The sequence below is a fragment of the Oenanthe melanoleuca genome, chromosome Z (genome assembly GCF_029582105.1).
Source record: "Oenanthe melanoleuca isolate GR-GAL-2019-014 chromosome Z, OMel1.0, whole genome shotgun sequence".
NCBI classification, from domain to species: domain Eukaryota; kingdom Metazoa; phylum Chordata; class Aves; order Passeriformes; family Muscicapidae; genus Oenanthe; species Oenanthe melanoleuca.
In genome coordinates this window covers 54,289,965-54,312,027 of record NC_079362.1, presented here as the reverse complement: position 1 = coordinate 54,312,027, position 22,063 = coordinate 54,289,965, and the positions used below count along the sequence as shown (strand labels likewise).

The following is a 22,063-nucleotide window of genomic DNA, read 5'->3' as shown; positions in this document are numbered from 1 at the left end:
GTATCTAGGAGAAAGTACCATATTATACTGTAGCCTGTGTAAATTAGCGAAATAAGACAAGTAAGTTCTCTTACTTAAAACACTAACAAGATTCCTGATAGTTTTTCTCTTTACAAATTCATGTAAAACAAACACAATGACAAAGCAAGCTACTTCACATAATTGGCTAACAGGAGACCTTTCTTCTATTACAACATTTGCAATTTTCTCCATATTGGGTTAACTAGAAACCAGGCAGTGGCTGACAAAATACAAAAAATCCAATATATAAAATGTATCAACAACTTTCATTTGCTCTGTTATGCCTCAGATTTAGGTACAGAAATAGATACGTTAATTATGAAGCAGAAGGGTTTACTATCAATCTGCTAGAACTCTTTCTATGAAGGGGCCATCCTCCACGCAAAGGGACATGACTGTGAACACAGAACCAAATCGACCACTCATCCTAACCCAGAATGAGGCCTCAGCTGACATTTTTGCATAGTTTTATAGTACATAGTATGAGGTGGAACCTATTTTCTAATAAGTGTTACAATGGTCTCTCAGAACTTTGACCTAAATAGCACACCTAGAATTACAAATTAAGAATATAGGCTGGATTTCCTATAGATCTGCAGAATACAGAGTATCAACAACACATGACGTAAGTTTATAAGGATGGGGTAAGAGAATGAAAACAGAACTCACTAGTGAGAAACACACTTGAAAATTCTCTTCTGCAAACATATACAAAACTACTCTCCATAAAAGCATTCATTCTAGCATGCACTTCCCACATTAAAGTATTCCGATTAGTTAATAGAAATAAGTTTATTTGTTGACTTCAAAGTAATTGAAGGCTCCTTTAAGGCTAGAAGAAAGGTAAACAGAACCTTAAATGTATCAATTTAATAATACATTCCATTTTATTTAGTATTCTGCAAAACAACTTCTAGCAAACAATGAATGTAATCCACAAAAATTCTGGGAATCTTGTATCTGAAATTAAAACCTTTTGAAGTTTTATTAAATTCACTAATTATGTCCAAAAAAAGGCAATTAAACAGTACCTTCTTATTTCTGAGGTAGGCTTTCTTGGCTGAAATACGTCCACGCCTTGCTTCCAGCTGGCGGATTTTTTGTTGTAACTTTTGCAGCTCCTCTTTTTGCAAGTGTACAGATGTTGCCATATCCTCTTTTTCAAGCATGGCTTCCATACTTTCGTAAGTGTCATAATACACCACTTCATCTCTCTTCTCTGTTTTAAAGATGTCAGCAATAAGAAAATCAAATCAATGGTTCTTATTTGATAAAACATTTTGTTTTCCTCAACAACAATCCTCCCACTGAGTTACAAGATTTCATGAAGAATGCCACAGCCCTTTCAGAGGTCTCCTACCAAAAATCAATAGGTCAAAGGAAAACCATTAAACAGCAAGGCACTGTATGGCCTTAAAGTCTTTATGAAGAACAGAAATTAATACCAATGAAGGTCAGCCTGCTATTTATGCAAGCTCAGAGTATTGCAACACAAATGCAATTCTAAAAGTACAGCTATTATAGGTAGCCTAATTTGAACACAATGCTCATGCATGTCTTTGGGTCTCACAAGGGGACTCATGGAGTGTAACAATTTTCTCTGGTCTTCACCATGAAGTTCAGGATAGACAAGACTATCTGAATTCACTGGCATGAGATTCTTCTGTTACAACCTACTGGTAATTGCATGTAAGGGCACTCAGACAACAGGACACCAAAAATCCTCTCATAGGTTTTTGATGTCCCAGTCACTGCTCCTGGGAGGGAGGGAGGGCAACTTCAAGGCAATCCTTCAAAGCATTACAGGCCTGAAAAGGAGGTAATTACTAATAGTTTTATCAACAGTCATGATTTTTAGCTTCCTGAGTGAAGCATTTGGAATAACACTGAGCTCATCTTTAAATGCTGCCTTCTCATCTCTTGCCAAGCAGGAAAGAGTGGTGATTATAAATTCTTGAAGAATGTTGGGATGAAGAAGCAGCAAAGACCTCTTGTTCTTTATTCCACTGGCATACAAAGGAGGATATATTTGTAATACACCAAGAAGGAAATGCATTACTGCTGTCTGAAACAGGCAGATGCAGCTGGGATGTCTGTCAAGTGTCTATTCCACAGCAACACCAAACTTTCTTATTTCAACTTTATCAACTACTTTCAGAAAGACTGTAATTTCTCCTTCTTCAGCTACTTGATTACTGGGGACCTTAACTGTTCTATCCACCTAAGCAAAGTCTGAGAAGACAATTTCATGCATTGAACAATTCCCATACATTTAGGAACTGTATTTTTAATTTTTCGTCCTATGGGATAGTTTTGGATTTATTATTAAACAATATCTTACAAACTTAAAATAGCAAAGAAAGCCAGAACAGTGAACTGTTTTGTTGCCATGAGGGAAGGAACGAGGAGATGGTTTAGCTGACTGAGGGCTTTATTTTGGATAAGGTTGTGAGTTGAAGGCTTTTTTGAGATTTGGAGAACATATTAATGACAAATTGTATTGCCCTGTGACATATTTACAGCTTAGTCTCTGACAGCCCAGAGGTTTAACTACCACTACAACTAAGACAAAGGACTTTGATATATATTTCTTTTCTGTCTCTCATTCGGGGGATTTCTTTCAGTTCGTAAGTAAGCAGACCCTACTATGTCTTCAGTACCAAAACTATCTGTCAGATTTTGGGTTGGGAAATCAATCTGTCTACCTCAAAACCACTAATTAATTCTCCACAGAAGCACTCAGTCAAAGCTGCCACATTTCTCTAAGTTATTTACAAAGTTTCCAACATACGGCTATGGTTGTTTCCATCAACAGCCATAAAGGTGCAGATTCATGTTACTGTGAGAAAAATCTGTGATACCTATGTTTTCTCCTTTTCCAGAGGCAACTGTCAATACGATCCAGCTTCAAAACTCACTTAGGAGAATTTTCTATCCATAGCAAAATTTTTTTATGCAAGCCCTACACTTTAAAAACAGGAAAACAAAGCTTGCTTAACTCCAAACATTAAAGACAGAAAGGACAGAACTGGATGGAAAAATGGTGTATGACTTACAGGTACTGTTTCCACAGTTCTTAAGTATATGAGGCGTAGCAGCATAGTCTGGAAGCATAAGGTTTGCATTGCTGCTCTAAATCTGAGATAATAGTATGAGCTTCAAGTGCAGCAAAAGGAACCCAATTTGCAGATACAGCTTGTGAAAACCCATCACTTTCAAGAAATTAGTAATATCAAACATTCTGGGTATTTTTAGTTAGCCAAGTCTAGTAATTAAGACATTTCCTCCTCTCTGATCTTAATTCTTCTAAACTTATATAGTTTGAATATCTCATATGCAAACCTTCAAATATAGACAATGAGAACCATACCAGATCTTCTGTATCTATATGTATATGCCTTATAAACAGGTGTAAATTTTAATGTAACAGTACTTTGGAAGCTCTTCACATGGCAAAGAATCTGTTTTCATTTCATTCCCACAGGCTTCCCTGGACTCTTAGAAAGAAAATTATCTTTCACTGATTACATATTAATTGCAATAAATAAAGCACCTGACATCAATCTTCTGATGCTTTCAAGCTGTGCTGTCAGGAGCAGCTCTTCACATTTCAAGATCTCGAACTGCACTTCATATAACTGAAGCTGTAGATCATAGTAATCAGCTTCTAAGTGGTCCAAATGGGCTATAGCTTCTGTACCACCTTTCAGACTCTGCATCTAAATAAAAAGAGAAAACAACAAACAAACACACACCCTACAACTCCAAGATAATGATGAGAACAAAACCACAGATTTTATGATTACAGCTAGATACTGTCTGGTACAGTAAATTTAATATGTTAAAATTGAAGACATCAAGTACCTAAAATACATTCTCATCAGACACACACTTTAAGATGCCTTTAATATCTGACATTTTTTTCTACATTTTCTCCATTTCTACATATTCTACCAACTGATTCTCTGAAGATGCACAATTAAATTAGAATTCTCCTATCTTCAATCCCAAAAGTCCAAAAGTAGGCATCTAGAAAGCTACAGTTAAAACTTGTAAAAGCAGAACTGACGAAAAAATGCGAAAGGATGTGGAAACAGGGATAAATACATTTACCACTGATCATATTGTAATGACAATTTAGTTGTTCCATCCTTTACACGAGAATAAATACACAGATTAAAGTACTTATGTGTATTTCAATACTTATTTGTATTATATGTTTGAAAAGAAAAGTAACCCACAAACAAAGTGAACTGCAAACATTCTCTTTCATTCAAACAAGATTTATCTGCTCAACACAGTCAGCAATTCAGATCATATTTAGGAAATATCAGCATGTAAGGGAATCTTATGTGCTGAGTTTGGAGAGAATCCATGCACCTCTATAACCTGCATGCAGAAGATTTAGGGCCACATCCAAATTCTTTACTGCTCAAAATATGTATATTTGATAGTTTCTCTCCGCTACTGGATGAAAGTAATGGTAAATTTTCAAGGAGATTTGTGATCTGTCTACGTTATTACTCACAAGAAACGTTCAGTTTCATATTACAGACAGAAAGTCATTAAAAAGGGATGTCTACCAAACAAAAATACAGGACCTATTTAGCTACACATTTAAAAAATATTTGTTAGTATGTCATGTTATAACATCAGCATGTTATCTTCAAGTTGTAAAATTGAATCTGTAATGAATAGCCATAAACTGAAGGGCTTCTTGAGTTTTATTTATCATACATATTTAAATATGACTATACTGAACTAGAAAGGTATCTGTACTGAATTAAACCAATGATCCATTTTACTCAATACCCTGTTTTGGGTAAATGTTAACTGCCAAAGTCCAGAAAAATGAAACTTAACAGGCAGTATAGTGATATCTTCCCAAAATGATTCACCAGCCTCTAGAGCACAGCCTGTAGCATAACCTAAACCACTGCTGCCTCTTATAAAAAAAACAGACTACTACACTTTATTCATAAATTTGTCCTATCCCTTTTTTTTTTTTTTTTTTTTTTTTTTGTAAACATGCATGCTTTTAGCACCTGCATCATTATCTACGAACAGGGATTTCACAGCTCAATTAAACACAAATAGTTCCATGTACTATACTTACTTCCATATAAGACTGCTAGACAGAAGATTTGTGAATTAATTCTTGTTAACTTTTAAGTTTCTTCTGCTGTATTTTGTAGCTCTGCACACATCTTTTGTATATCAACTATTAATCTGAAAACTTCAGTAAGTCCTTAAGTGAACACCAGAAACCTTACAATCATTAATGTATCATGCATATGCTAGAGTCCAGTGCTACACAAAAATGGCTTGTTATGCCATTTTATTACTTTGCATCCATATGAAGTTACTAATTTGAATAGAACAGTAAATGACATAATGATCACATAATTGGAGTGAACTACAGGCTGCTTTTCAAGACAAAAGACTGATTCTCTTGAACTCCCCAATATTTCCATCTAAGAGGGATAATGTTTATTGGTCAGGCAAGATATTAGTATTTTTCAAGGGATTTGGCATTTTTCAAGGATTTCCTCACTGTAAAAATGCAGAAAAATTTGATGGGTTTGGGAGTGAGGGAAGTGGGTATGGGAAAAGTTTGTCCGCTTTTTAAATTAAGGTAGTGTGAAATGTGACCAGACCCAAGAACTTCCCTTTTCTCATGAGCTGTGATATTGACTCAAAGCTTTACAGGTTTTTTTCATAAAACACAGATGGTGCCAAATTTAAATCCACAGTCTATATAAAAACTGAATAAAGACACACAGAAACTATCTTCAAAAGTATCAGCTCACCAAGTTATAGCAGCTGAGTACTTTATTCAGTTGCACTGGTGTCTGCTTGATAAAGGACCTGACAACAGTATCTTAGCCCTAGAAACAGCATACATTATAGATGCTGTTAGTTACCTGCCCTGTTTTAGGGGTACACCACCATGCTACTCAGCTTTCAGATGCAAAAGAAATGGGAAAATAGTACTGCTATATGGTTCATCGGCAGATATCCTAGCTATCCTACATAATAGCCCCCCATGAAAAAGGAAAATGAAGATCTTGAATTTCAACATTTTATGTTAAAACTTCATGTAAGATACTAATAATGCACGGCAATTCAAAACAGTATCTTCACTCAAAACAGTATCATCACTTCTGGGTATATTTCAGTATATTCTGTTAAAAAAATTCTCTTCTTAATTGAGAACAATTCTTATGAATTTTTACGTAATCTGTACCACTAATTTGCTGCATCCTTGGTAGCTCTCAGGCTGATCAACACAGTGAAAGAAACCCAAAGAAATTTAACATGAGAACAGTATGGGAAACATTCTGCAGTTGTGCTGGTTTTGGCTGGACTAGAGCTAATTTTCTTCACTGTGTCTGGTATGGGGCTGTGTTTCGGATTTATGCTGAACTCAGGGTTGATAATACAGAGATGTTTATTGCTGAGCAGGGCTTGCACAGAGCCAAGGCCTTTTCTGCTTTTAGTACAGCCATTCTAGCAGGGCAGATAGAAGTGCATGGGAGGCTGGGAAGACACACAACCAGGACAGGTAACCCCAACTGACCAAAGGGATATTCCAGACCATGTCACACCCTGCCCAGTATATTACATGAGGAAAGAGGAAGGGAGGGAATGTTTGTCTTTCCAAATCCCAGTTACTTGTGATGGGGTCCTGAACTCTCAGATATGTCTGCCCTCAGGAAGCCATGAATTAATTCCTTACTTTGCTCAAGTGTATGGCTTTTGCTTTCCTTATTAAACCGCCTTTACCTCAACCTATGAGTTTTCTAGCTTTTAACCCTTCTGATCCCACTTGTGAGGGAGCAAGTGAGCAGCCACATGGGTCTGGGTTGCTGGCTGGGGTTAAAACACCACAGCAATGGAACAAAGAACTTAAACTGCAGAGATCCAAGTTCAAGCTCCTTTAAAGCCACAACTTTCTGCATTAATGAAAGCAAGTAATTTAATCTCTACAGTCTTTGTTGTTGCATTCATACCAACCAGAGAGTGGTTGCATTCACCAAATCATAGAGCAATTTGTGTTGGAAAGGACTTGAAATCTCACCAAGTTCCAAGCTCCCCACCACGGGCAGGGACACCTTTCATTAGACAAGGTTGGTTTGAGCTCCATTCAACCTGTTCTTGGAACACTTCTCACAACTTCTCTGGGCAATCTGTTCCAGCGTTGATCCCTCAAAGTAATGAATTTCTTCCTCATAAGTAATTTAAACTCATCCACTTTCAGTTTAAAGCCATTTCCCCTTCTGCTACCACAATACTACCTAGCAAAAAACTTTATTTTCCAAGTCTAAATGTTCAAAAATCTACAGACAACCTGCTGAACACAAACACTGTCCTTGAAAATAGACATGTCATGTCTTTGTCCTGAATTGTCATTTCTTCTCAGCTAAAATCCAGATATATTAATTTCTTGAGCATTTTAGTCTCTTCAAACAAATATCCTGTTCTATCTTCTAGAACATTGTAGCTAAATGTTTTGCCAGCACGTGTCTCAGTTCTACAAACATTTTCTTCATAAGACTGCCACCATTCTTCCCCAAGATGGGATTCCCAGTCACATTTCTCACATTCAACTATGTACACTTAAGCCTTTTACATTCTCAGAACACACAATCTGTATCAGAGCAGAAGCTGGTTGGTGCTTATATCCCCGTATCACTATATTCAGACCCAGAGCTCTTTTTACCTTGTAATATACCATCCCAAAGCACCATGCCCATTAGATGTCCCTTATTTCTCTGCCCTCAAAAACCCCCAACTCAGAGCTCAGCACTTTCATCCCAATGTACACAACAGGGAATCATTCCTTTTCTTGTGCAGCCCCTAATACTTTAGCATATCAGACCAAACACTCACTCGTTTACCAGACTGAAATGCCATTCAACAAAAATTTACAGGTTTCCACAGAGAGAAAAATAAGACATGCCATGAAAAGAAGATGCATGGTTGTTATAAGTGAAAATATTCAATATATTTCTAATTAGTAGGATTGGCTCATCAACTCTTGGCTAAGGATGACAACAGCCTGATAAACTCAGGTTCTCAGACAACTCCTGGACTTCCAAATCTAAAGAGCACTGAAACACAGAAAACCTATTTTTGAGCTCTGGGTCTTGCACGTACTCTCTCTTCCCTGCAGATCAAGCTGTCTTCTACAGATGCTCCAAAAATAGACACAGTCTATCAGCCTTACAAACCTACCAGCCTTTGCAGTGCTAAAGTTACTGTAAGCTTTCTGGATAACCTTTTCATAACAGCACCATCAGTTTAGTCAAATTTTGCTGAAACATTTGAAAAGCTCTCTTTAAAAAAACATCTAATTGCTAAAATGTAGTATCATTGCAATCATCTAATCATCTAATTGAACACACATTAATATTAGTATGTGCACACCAAACATCCATATGATAGCAAAGTTTTAAAGAGAATTCGTAGCATTTTTACTTTTGAGGAGATGCCATGAACTCAATAAATGTGGATTTCTTCCTGTTAAAGCATTTAAGCACAGTTTCATGCATGAACTCTTTCCTCAGGAAAACTGTAACTAGCACAGCTCCCTCTGGAAGATTGCCTTAGTAATTAAGGTAAGCAGAGAAAGAAAGTGCAACACAACCATCCAGCTACCCCTATATTTACTAACAGTCAGACACCTTCCATCTGGAAAGTCAAGACATATTCTGAAAAAGTGGTCATGCCTCTGAGACTCAAACTGCAGAAATTACATAGCAGCCACTTTCTGTCCTATCCTTTCTCTTCATTTTACTCATCCCAGTGGACAGTTGTAAACATTAACAGCAAAAACTGTCTTTCTGGTTGACTAACCAGGAAAAGGTGAACAGAAAACATACATAAGTAGCACAAAACTCACCACACCTACATTACAACATCATTTGCATTGTCTAACACTGGCTCTTTCTGCACGTTTTAATTTTCTACTTACTGGCATGAAAACTTACCTCCTCTTTCAACGCATGTTTCTTCTGCTCCAAACAAATTTCTTTCGCACGCATCAACTGCAAAGTCTCCTTAGAAACCGAATACTGAAGCTTTTCCATACGTTCCACTGCTGCTGCCCATGCTGCCTTACCAAATTTCTTCTGGTCTGCTCGCATTCGATCATACACAGCTACACATAGGAAAAAAAAGAGGCAGGTACCTTACTAGTCTACTCTTCAGACCACCACTGCTCCTGCTGCAAAGAAAATGCACACATTTGTACTCAATAAAAATCTCATTATTACAAGCATTTGGTCTTGAACTGCATCCCAAATTTTCCATCTTTCTGTAAATACCAATTAACAGCTACTAAGTCTCCAGCTGTCCGTAATAACATTTACAGTGTAGTCATAAATTTAAATAAATCTATTAAGTGAAAAAAATTACTATTTAAAACAAAGATTTCAGCTTCATTTCAAGTGCAATTCTGTAAGAACACATGAAATTAAAAAACATCTATTTTTTATCTCAAAATGCTGGAGTCCCTTGCCTAATTCAATTTACTATTCTTGGGCCCCAGATAACATCCAGGTGGATACATAAAAGATTTTCACGACTGTTAATGTATAGATCATGTGATACTATACTTAGCTTTGCAAAGCAAAAGCCACAAATGTAATGGAATCAGAGGGGTGGCATTCAGTCATCACATGCTATTACATGCTGTTCTTAGGTAATAAGAGACACCTTTATGTTCTCATGTGTTCTTCCCCTGCCATCTGTTAATATTTGGGTATGTAAGACTACCTTGTGATCACCAGAAGGCCAAGAAAAACCCCAAATACAAAAAACCAGGTAAATAACCTGTATATAAAGCTTTGTGGCTGTAATCAGCCTTCAGGCATGTCACTTTTCACTGATTTTTCCCCAAATCCTGACTGCTGTACATAAAAAAATCACATTAACAAAAAACAATTGAGTAAATATCTAACTAGCAGTGTATCTTAGTTGCTGCCTTTGTCATTCTAGAAAGGAGAAGCTGATTAGCATATTTAGAATTTACTCTAATTAAATTTTTTCCAACATGCTGTAACCTATTAAGTCAGCCAGTCAGAATAACGTGAAATTTCACATTATCTTTAACTTGGGTTGTCACTGAACAGAGTGCTTGCATCTCTTGAGTCAGATGTGGCAGTCAGGTACAGAGATGACAAGAAACCTATCAGTCAAAAAAGCATTTCTCCTGTGGATCTTGCACAATCACCATCACCAAGGCAAAGAAAGAAACAGGGACCTGCAGTCAGGCAGGGCAGGACACCAGGACAAACTTTGTCAGTGAACTAGAAAAAGGTCTGTTTGCCCTATTAAACTGGTTATTTAAGTTAGAATGGTTTAAGGCTGAAAGCACATGGTGCACATACAAAGTCATTTGAGCTCGCTTTACCACTTTTTACTAAAACTATCACATTCTTCAAACACAGAAAAGCTAAGGTTATATCCATGAAGGCTTCTGAACAACAGAGCAGTTTTTGCTAAATAGTTAAACTGAGCTGTTGCTTAATGTTTAGAGCTATGCAAAAAAATTAATGAAAGGCAAGGAACAATAGAAAAGGAAATAAACTGAAAGACAATTAACGCTTACTAAGGGGGTCTGCCATATCCAGCACAGAAAACAGAATCCACCAGGGACTCTATGCTTCCTAAATCCTTTGCAAACACAGAGTACCGCTAATACAACTACATTGAGAAAGTGGCTGTAAAACTTCTACCTAAAATTTTTATTCTGTTCACTTCTGATGATGTTCTGAAGAGGTTTACAGGCAAAAGATTCAAAGAGACACAGAAGAAAAAACAATGACAATTGCATTTTGCTCATGAAGGACTGATGAAAAAAATAACTCACGGTACAATGCAGAATATGGTAAATATTAAATAATTTAATTTTTTACGTGATTAATAGGATGACAGAAAACAACTACCTTTTTGTGTTTTAGCTGTTATTTCAAAATATTTAACTGTAAGATCTTGAATAGAAAGCACAGCCATGTGGGCTTTTTTCTGCCAATCGGCATCTTCTTTTTGCAGACTCTCAATTCTTCTGGGGCCTAGGTAGTCATTTTCTATTGAGATCTGAAAATAAATCAGCCCATAATTAAAAAAACAACTCATTGCAGCTATTCTGCCAACAGCAAACAGTTTCAGGGCTAAGAAAGAAAATAAAACAAAAAGGAGATAAAACTACCACCATTACTATTCAGCAGTAAAAAACTCTTTGGAAGCTCTCCCTCCTCTTGAAAAAGTACATCCACCATTTATAATTATTGTTCTTACTGGACGCATAAAGCCCACACATATAAGTTGGATTTGTCAGAATCTTTTTATTAAGTATATTACTACCTGAAGATTATATGCATGCTTCATGCCTCATCCAGGCTTTCTTCCAGCCTGGACTATTTCATTCTGAAGTAAATAAATGCTCTTCAATCAGAATGAAGCTGGCAACCAGCGTTGTGTTGGGGTGGCAGTAAGTGGTAATCAACATTTCAGAAGTTCTTCTTTGTTATAGGTGACTTAAAGTATATTTTTGTGGTGCCTGGGAGCTCAAACTGGCTCTCATTGCCAAGATCATGGCAATTCTATTCTGAGGTCACAGCTGTCAAAAGCCAGTAAAAGACTTGGAGTTTGTTTCACAATTAATAAAAAACAAGACTTTCTCTCCTAAACTTGGGAATTTTTACACACCCGTCACACTACAACAGACTACATATCTTATATCTTAATGAAAAATTTAAGCATGCTCATGCAATACCAAAGTATTAATTATTAATATTTTTTGCATTTATCAGTCAAGAAGACACGTTACTAGTATAGGCAAAACGGAACGAAACCAGAAGTGCTCATAAACTTACATGTTCCTGAATATTTCAACCTGAAGTTCTAATGCCTCAAGTGTTAATCTTCATTTCACAAAGCTACGATTTGGTCTAAAAGAGCCATTCCACTCTACAGTTCAATTGCAAATGAAAGGTTTTTAGGTGATTGTTCAGGACCTACTTCTGCATATCCACTTGTCCTGCCTCTTAGATGGATGATTTTCACAAGTAAAACCAAATACATACCTTCTAAATACTTGTTAATTTCTTGAAAAACGCTTAGAGTACATTAATAAGGTACTTGAATCTACTTCTTAAATTTCGAAAACTCTTAGAAAGGCAACAGATGAAGTATAATGTGGACAAATGGCAGGTGAATAATATTTTTACCAGATACCTTGTAACATTTCATTCTATGGAGCATGTATGTACCATGTTTCCCAAAGGCAAAACTTGTGAGTGGACAGACAGGTTTCCAAATACATACTGAAGTGGAGACATTATATATATATATATACATATACACACACGTCAGTGAATTACACACTGGTGAAATTAATATTTTCCATTTACACAGAACTCAGAAACAGAAAATCCATTTGTGAAGCTGGATAAAAACCAATTACAGTTAAAAGTCTTCCTTTTCTGCTCCTTGATAGAGATGAGGTAACTTAACACTGAATAGACACAGGATCACTGAGTAATGTGAGTAACATTCTTATTAGGCATGAGTTCTAGGAGAGTAAGGCTCAAAGTAACATTTTTTCATAGTTTTGCCAAAACATTATTCACACACAGTGCAAGCTAAAGAGTTTAATGACTGCAAAATATAATCGTATCTTTGTTCCTTAGGGCAAGTATTTACAAGTAACAGAAAAGGGAACCATCTTTTAATTATCCACAATCCCAAGTATATCAACCACGTATCATCACTTGTACTAAAGGTACTCACATGGCAACACATGAACAAGAACAGATAAACAACTTGCCTTAAGGCTGCAGGTACAGTGCCATGCTTAACAGAAGTATGAAAGGAGCTCCAGAAAGATAAAAAGGATAGAAAAATTTCCCTAATACTGCTTGACCTGCCTTCATGCTTGCCCATACCTACACATCTAGCCAGATAGTGAAACTCTTAGAACATGGTTCTTAAGCATCTTGCAGTACAATCAAAAAATTAAAGGTAGAGCTCATATTCATATTTGGACTTTGCATTCTGCAGCTCAGACAAGGGACACACACATCCAATGTTAACCTTCTGGCTCTGAAGACACAAAATATTGGAGGACGGATGTGTTGGTTTTGGCTGGATTAATATTCTTCATATTAGCTGATATGGGCTCTGTTTTGTGCTGTAAACAGTCTTAGTAATACAGGGATATTTTAGCTATTGCTAAGCAGCGCTGACACAGGTAAGGCCTTTTTTGCTCCTCACCTTGGAGAGATTGGGGGGCTCACAAGAAGTTGGAAAGGGACAAAGCCCTTTCCCACCACACACTGAACTAGATTAAGCTAGCAGCCATGTGGGGCTTAGTTGACAGTCACAGTTAAACTATGACAAGGAATGAGACTCTCATTGTTTAAAAGGCAGCAATCTAAAGGTGAAGACAGAATCTAGGAGCCAGTGGGAAACTGACAGGTGAAATATCCCACATGCTTTCTTAATAAAATTGAAGAGCTAGAAGCTAAGGATAAACCTTGAACTAAAAATCTTTTTCCCTTCACTTCTGAAGCTGCTGGATCAGACAACCACAACCTCTCCACAGCTATACCAGCCTGAGAGAGCTGAGGTTCAATGCAACAAATTCCAAACGAAAAAGTTCAAGAACAAGCTTCCAGGCTGGAGTAACAATTCTCAGTCACAGAGATCTCTTCAGATACATGAAAGACAGTATCTAATTTTTGGAAAAGCAGACTTGCCAGAAGGATACTCCAGAATAGTATTCAATGAATAGAATCTGCATTGCCTCCTTGAAGACAGCTCCCACACCTGTGTTTCAATTAGGTCAATGATTTTCTGAGTGACAGCAAACTTTAGGAGTCCCTTTTGTGCCTCAGATCTAGCTGGCTGCTGCTCTCTGTTTCTCACTCCTAGGCTTGCGATGTTCTGCCCAAGCTTGCTTTGCTGGGTTTGCCTGACATACACGCCCTGTGGCCTCTGAGAGCCACTCCATTGGCCTGAAGGTACTCCAGCGCTCCCTGTGGGAAAACCAACCTCCTCCCATCCAGCCACTTCATTCCACCAGATTCAATTTCTCCAACAAAAAAATAAAGAAGAAAAACAGATATTAAAAAGAAACAATAAAAAAACACAGTATAAAAAAATACTGATTGCAACCTTTTCAAAAGTAATTACAGTCATTCTTTATAATCAAAACCAAATAAGTACGACAAACTAGAAGACAGGGCATTCATGAAGCCACTTTTGGCCATGGACCTGTCACACTTTGGGGAAACACATTAAAAAGATATAGCCATATTATGAGTACAAATACTAACAGCACCAACAATTTAGCAGAATTACCAGTGCTCAACTGCAACCTTGAGAAAATGATTATCATCTACTAGTCATTAATTAAATTTATGCTTGCCATCCTTTCAGAGCAGGACAGACAGACAATCTCCAGAGAAAAATAGAGATGAACAACTGAGACAATGGGGTGAAATATCTATATGGTCCCCCTTGCCAAATGGATGTCTGGGCATTATATCTCAGTCTAACAAAGTGCCACTAGAGTAAATCTATACAAATATATATTAAATCATAATATTCTGTTTAAATAATATAATTATGGTACATTTATATACAAGATAGATGTTATTGATAGCATACCGTATTTCAGGAAATAGAAAGTAAGCCCCTGGGGGAAAATAGTTTAAATGAAGACCACAGATGTAATGGGAAAAGTTGGCAAGTAAAGATAAGGAATATGCCTCTGGAGCTTGCAGCTTATGAAAAAGTAGGTTTCCTCCCCACCTGCAAACACGTCCATGAGATAAGTGACCACTCCCTCATTTTGTCCTAGCTAAGAATTTAAAAAGGAAAAGGGAGTAGCCATAGACCATTAAATATCAACATGAACAGGCTTGTGAGTTTTGAAGACTTTGTTTTCTGTACCCTCTTCAATAATTAATCACCTTGATGTAAGACAACAATTCTCATTATGGAATTAAAAGAAGCTCTTATGTGCTTCTGCATTCCATTATTGTTTGCAATATATGCACACCCTGTTTATGCTTTATGTTGCTTACCTTTATGATGCAAGCATCTTCAGTTTTTATAGCTCATAAAAGAACAGATGTCATTTTAGAAACTAAACAAATGATTTTTAAATTACTATTGTCCATGCTAAATATGACTAAAAAGAAGGCAAAGAATAACTAAAAAATGCTGTCATCTAATGACATTTCTTGTAAACTTGTGTATCTACTTTCGATTTAATAATATTTTTAGTTAAAAATTAAGCAACTCTAACATAGTTGAAGTTTCTTCCTAACCTAAAAAGCTTTCCAGTTACCTAACATTACTTCAAAGTGGCCTTTTGACCTGTAATTGCTCATTTGGACTCAAAAGTTTTGGAGAAAGCCTGGTCAAACAGAAAAACCTCTCATCTCACAACTAGATCAGAAGCCAATTCTACAGTTTCTCTTCTACTCATCACTTTCTCAATAAAACATTCCAGCTATTTTTCCTGTAAAAATCCTATATTCTCCTTGAGAGGAATCCAAGATTCACAGTAAAATTTGCTACTATTTTTTTTTCCTGATGATGACACTTGCTTTTGTAGACTTTCATGTTTTACCAGTTTTACTTCAAATGATGCTTTGAAGCTAAGAAAATTATGACAGCTTTCACAAAATTGGTTGTCACAAAACAGAAGAAGGGATAGAAACAGCAGAAGCATTAACTTCAACACATCACACAAACACCTATTTTCATCAGCTATTGCTTCAGCCTAATGGAACATAAAAGAACATATTTCAACACTGTATTGATATGTTTCTGAAGGAGAACAAATGAATACTTCTAAGAAAACAAACTGAAAGGAGGTTCCTAAACTAGCCCATAAGCAAAAGAGGATGAATCAACAGAGGCAATGCTGTAATGGAAACATCCTTCTCTAGAACAGTTTGCAAATTATGGCTAAGTTCTGCAGTGACTGAAGTACGCTTATTGAGAGAAAATATGAGCACCAGGCCTGAAATGATGACATACACATATTATACATCTAGTAAGTGAATATTTTGAATACTTTCCATGTTTTTTTTCTGGAGAATGGACAAGACTGACAGAAATAAGACTTGGCCCAGGCTATGTAATAACTTAGGCAGGCATATGTCAAATGTCACCAGGTCCCTTTGTTATCCTTCTCTTAGATGAACTTGTAATAGGTAGAAAAGGAGAAAAACGTGAGATGCAACAGCAGGTCAGTTAATTATAAGAACAAAAAAAAAGTATGCTGAGTGAGTCGTGTAGACAACAGTGGTAAAACACAAAATGGAAACGGCTTTATACACAAAAGCATTATTCAGATCAAAGGCTCAGCTATCTGCCTTGTCCAAGAGGTCAAACAAGCAATTCCAACAACAGCTTGCTAGACATAGCAGCAAGAAAATCAGCTTCATCTAGTCAGAGACTTCTCAAAATTAGCCTAAGTTCTTTGTTGTTGTCAGTTTACTGTGCTCTCAGCTGTTACAAACTGTTACAAGCTGCTACAAACACAAACCCAGCACTATTTCCCCAAATGTGTTACAATTCTGTATATACACCCCTAAATATATTAAGTGAAAGCATTCAACTTTAAAGAGGGCTTTACAGTTTTACTAGTTTTATCCTAAGAAATATGGACATGGACTTCAATGGTAATACATAAAAACCCATTTAGTTTGCATGGTTTGGATTCCTCAAAATACCTGGCACCTGGGATTAAAATACAAACTACAGGAGTTTTGATTAACTTAAAACACAGGAGAACAACATACACAATTCAGTCAAGACTGTAAAGGTAACAAGATGTTAGGACATACAGAAAGAAGACCGAATAATAATGTCATTCTACTGTGAACTGCAGTGGTCAATGTTTTCTCCAGAACCATGTAGAAAGAAAACTGAAAAACTCAGCAGTTAGAAGAGAAAAATCATAGAAGATACAGGTTATGGCAAGCATAAGAGGAAAGACTGGGTTTATCTAACTGTGTTTTTTTCCCAGACACATAAGAATTTATGTATAGAGTGTTAAAAACGCTAAGTTACAGTGTTTTATATTGCCAATTGACAGAATTAAAGGTAAACAGTGTACCTTGCATTATACCTTCCTTATTTATTCACCTGTACAGCATAACATCTTTCTACACATTTCAGTTTCCCTGACTGAAACCTAGAGTAAAAAGAGAGCTCATCTTCATAAACAAAGCTTTTATGTTTAAAAAAATGTATTTTTAAGAAGACATATTCTACCAGTTATTTGAAAATGCTGTTTAAGCCAAGTTAAGTCAAAGGCAAGTGGGTTTGAGTGTTTCCAGACATTATAGATTCTGTTTGTGCATGAAAATGATTGGATGGATTTTTTAAACCTTTAGTTAAAAAAAACTTAATACATACAATAGACAAAATGTTAAGCATATATATCAAGAGTTCTTCAAAATATGGTTGACAATTTTTATGTACAGATATACTGAAAAAAAGAGAAATAGTGACACAAGTATTAGCCAGAAGAAATCAGATTAAAGACATACAAATAGCCATGAACAAGGATACTGAAAATAACCGTACCAATTAGAAATAAAGCCCAGTAAGTTTCAGTATGAAGTTAGCAAATGAGATGAAAGCTTACAAAAAGGGCTTTTTTCAGAGCACAATTGGAAAAAAAAAGTACTAGAAAGTACTAGATTACAAAATATTTAGATATTTAGGTAAAAAATCTTTTTGCAAAATTTAGACTCTCAGCAAATTTTTCAACCTCTGAAGGCCTTCAGTCCCTGTCCTTGACCTCCACAGTCTGAAAACCATTGCATGAATGTCTCCTCGTTTTCTCTCTTTTCCTATCTTCAACACTGCAAAGTAAAAAAAAAAAACAAAACACAAAAAGACACCGCACATTTCTAGGTTTCACCCTCCTTGATTCTAATCCTCAGGGACACAATTAAGAATTTTCTGCATGTTTACCAGCCTTTCAAAGTTTGATCAATATGCCTTTTTGAATGGATACACTGATTCTGCATTTTTCTACACTATTTCCTACATTACTAGCACTTAAGGAAAAAAAAAAAAAAAAAAAAAAAGAAATACATTGATAACTGCCAAATTCTGTTACAGGCCTCCTAAGCTGATGACTAATCCAAATCATTAATAGTCACTGATGACTCTCTTTCTGAACACATATATAACACATATATATTTGGTGTCCACAGTTAAACTGTGGCAATTATTGCCACAGAGCATGTAAGGTGTACTAAGAGGTTGTTTTTGCTTTATTTGTAGTTCATTTTAAAGCACCACAGGTTCATTGAGGTACCCCTATTTTTTATACTTTCTATCCCTTAACACTCATGATTCATAGATTTTTCTCATCTTTGATGAGCCATGTGCTTTCCAGACTAAGGCAATCCAATTATTTTACTCTGGTCTAGCACTGAGAATGCTCAATAGGGAAACACCCTTACGTTCCATACTGTCACTACTCTGATATTGTCGTTCATTTGTGAGAGGAAGAAATTAAAACTGTGATGCTCAAGATGCACATATAACATGGATGTATACCAAAGTGTGATGTTTCATATTTGGTGCTTGTTTTTTTATCTCTTTAATAATTCAAACCTTTTTCTTTGCTCTTTCAAAATGCTGAATAGTGAGCTATTTTCAGCAATTTCAAGATAATTCTTACACGTTTTTCCTCAAAAGCAGTAGTTAGTTAATTAGGTGCATACAAGTATGCATACATGTTTTTGGAAATTGTCATCAACTTTCTGTATATGCCTTAGTTTTTCTTTATCGAAACTTCACCTACCCTTTTATTATCCAGCCCAGCTTTTTGTAAGGAGATCTTTTAAAAAACTAAACTATAAACCTTTCAGCATTCAAACATAATTAGTTTTTTCTATAAGTCTTATTAATCACTTTTATAGCTGAACACCTAGAGCAGTCTTTGCTTAAATCTGCTTGTCTGCAAAATGAGTAATCAGATACACACCACAGTTTTGTAGTCAGCTACCTCAAATCAGGAACTAAGTTTCAATAAATGATTTAGGGTACCAGACTGCTTTCTATCAGATTGCCTCTTTGGAATATTTTTTTTTTTGAGAAAGCCCATAAAGTCCTGACTTTAAGTCACCAAAATGTTCTGTTCTGAGTTCATACAATAGTCTAGAGGGTTTATAGTTCAGAGACTGACATACAACCCTTTTGACTCAAACTATAAAGACAATTCACCACATTGCATCATATTCTTAAACAAGGAAACAAAGTTTCTGAGTACTTTGTATAAACTTAAAATTTCTTCTCCAGCCTACAGGTTTTTTAAAAGCTACATTTATTTAAGTATTATTCCTGAAAATATGAGGGCACACCTTCAGCTACAAATAGATTTTAAAGAAAGTTAAAAATCCTTTGAAATTTTACAGTTTCTACAAAATAACTTTACGTGATTGGAGACTCTTAGAAACAGATATTCTGTAAGTACTTTTTAAAGTAACTCTCTCAGTTTTGCCAGCTGTTCTCATAGCTAAATTTCTTCTCCCCTGAACTTGCTTCATACTTCATGAAACTATTTTTTAGCCAAAATTTTACATCTTCAATACAATGTATTTATGTCTAAGTATTTAACTTTGCATAAATCAAAGTTAAATTAGTTACCAAGTTCACTACGACAATTCACCACCATATATTAAGCAAACAAATCCATGTAGAGTTGAGCCAGAACTGCATTTTTAATATACCAGAATCTGTGTAAGGGAGCCTGAGAGGGAAGTAAACCTTCAGACAGACTAATAAAAGATTCCAAGATTTTTAAAAGCAGGATGTTATGAATCATTGACATATATGCTGCTCTAATCTCTAGCTTCCAGTGTTAGATATCAATATTAATATATCTAAAGTCTTTAAAATCTCCTCACATTCTCATGAACTAATATGTAAATAAAAATAATTAACACCTAAGCAATGAAGCTATGAGTGTGTTTAATATATTTAACATACGGTAAGTTTTCAATGTTCTCATTTCCTGGAGATGAGCTGAGATGTAATGGTGGCTCTAGGCTTTCACTCCTAATGAGATATTATCAGTTTCCAGTTAGGCAAAACCAGTTCCTCAGACCTTCAAGAACGCATGTTTTGAAGTTTTGCTGGCATCTACATGTAGGTTTCAAAGCAATTTGTTACATTTTATCTTTAGTCCAATATCAAGGACATCCAAAAAACCCTCAAGCATGAAAAGAGAAGGCCTCCCACTGATCTCACTTGGCATTTGATCAAACCCCGGTGCCTATTCATCATGACTGTGAAGTACTGTCCACAACTACAAGGCCATAAAAATTCTAAGCAGCAAGTTAGTTTCTTTGTATGATCACAGTAACCTGGACAGTAGTTCTATAGCCAAATATCAGCCACTAACTGGTTGTTTCCTTACATACTTTCTGAAGAACATAGCACTTTTTATGGAGGATCTCACAAAGTTTAGATTTAGCTTTCTGAAATCAAAGGCACTAGAACATAGGTATCTACTCTGATTTTTTCAAATTTCAGAAACACTTAGCCTTTTTAATTCCACTTTTTGATGTGGACTACCTCCCACTTTTCGGCTATGGCAATGTTTTTCTGCACGCACAAAAAAGAAGCAAAATTTTCATAGGGAAATTATTTATTTTGATTAAGAAAAAATTTGTGACCATAAATGTAAAACATTTTTAGAACCAAAAATATAACACCTTTTCCTGGTTCCCAAGTAGTCTGATTCTTGGCAAAAAGAATATCTTAAATTCTATTTAAAATTCAACATTAATGCTAGATAAAATGATCTATGAACATTGTTTGTCCTGTGTCTTTATGTTCACAGTTGTCTTCCCAGTTCTTGGAATAACATACAGACAACCCAAAACATGGAACACAGCATTTGAATATCAAGTCTCACTTGACTGGTGCCTATGTATGAGTCTGAAATCAGAAGAAAAAGTCCAGTAACCCATATAGTGAAATTAATGTGCTGAAACTCACTGCTTGGATGTCTTTACGTATTTTTACAACTAAACCAGAAATAGTCCACAATTAAATCAGAAAATGCCTCCACAAATTCAGGCCAGCTTTTACATATATATAAAATATAATACTGTCTTCAATTTCTTTATTATGCCTTCTCCAGCATTCAGTGAACATATGGACTGTTTGGCTGGCTTATCAAAACAACTCTTCACATTTACCTTACAAAATAGTCATACTAAACATACAGATTACATCTACTAAGTGTATCTCGTATTTTATCCTTGAAGTAAGTACAGACTTGCTTCTTTGATAGGCATTTCTCAATTTGATAATACCACTCATTACAAGTTGGCTTTTATTTCTGTGTCCCTCATGAAGGCCTTTGGGCAAGCAGTGCTGTTCCCATATCACACATACAGAGATTTAAGTCCAAAACACAGATGTGCTTGCAGTGCTCAGCTCTTTCAAGAATGCACGGTATCTAGTAAGCATCTTGACATGCTTGGAGGGAAGTCCCCATGGATTTCAACAGCACTTACATACAAAGAGCTTTTATATAAACAAAACCAGGTTTCTGATGCTGGAAGCCCAAAAAAAGAGAAGTATATCTCTCACAGAACACATTGTTCTCTGGTCAGATGACTAGCTCATAATTAAGCAGAAATGTCATTAGAAGTTACTTTTCCACAGTGACATTTCATTTCATTATAACCCACCATTTTCTCCTATACCTTTATACATTTTTCATTCTGTTTTTCAAATCCAGAAATATTTAAGTACTTCACAAACAGCTTTGACTCCTCACATACCTAAATGTTGCATCCTTTATACTAAATGAAGCAAAATACAGCTGAAAAATTAGTGTACAATCAAAATATAAAATGAAACAAGATTCTATCATGTCTATAATAGGCAACAGCAATCTACATTTCCAAGCTTCCACATGGTTTTTAACTTTGTTATGAACTTTCATTCTGAGTTGTTTCATTTGTGGTTTGTTGTT

The 22,063-nt window shown here is 35.8% G+C and overlaps 1 protein-coding gene across 2 annotated transcripts in view; it reads right to left on the bottom strand.

Annotated features, from left to right (window-relative positions):
• JMY (junction mediating and regulatory protein, p53 cofactor) overlaps positions 1 to 22,063 on the bottom strand; it is a 65,221-nt gene that overhangs the window by 23,141 nt on the left and 20,017 nt on the right. For both annotated transcript variants that reach the window (XM_056514732.1, XM_056514733.1), the window contains exons 3-6: positions 10,974 to 11,124; positions 9,015 to 9,184; positions 3,575 to 3,740; positions 1,053 to 1,240 (exon numbers count right to left, since the gene is read on the bottom strand). In XM_056514732.1, the coding sequence (XP_056370707.1) occupies positions 1,053 to 1,240; positions 3,575 to 3,740; positions 9,015 to 9,184; positions 10,974 to 11,124 (675 nt within the window). The remainder of the gene's footprint in view (positions 1 to 1,052; positions 1,241 to 3,574; positions 3,741 to 9,014; positions 9,185 to 10,973; positions 11,125 to 22,063) is intronic.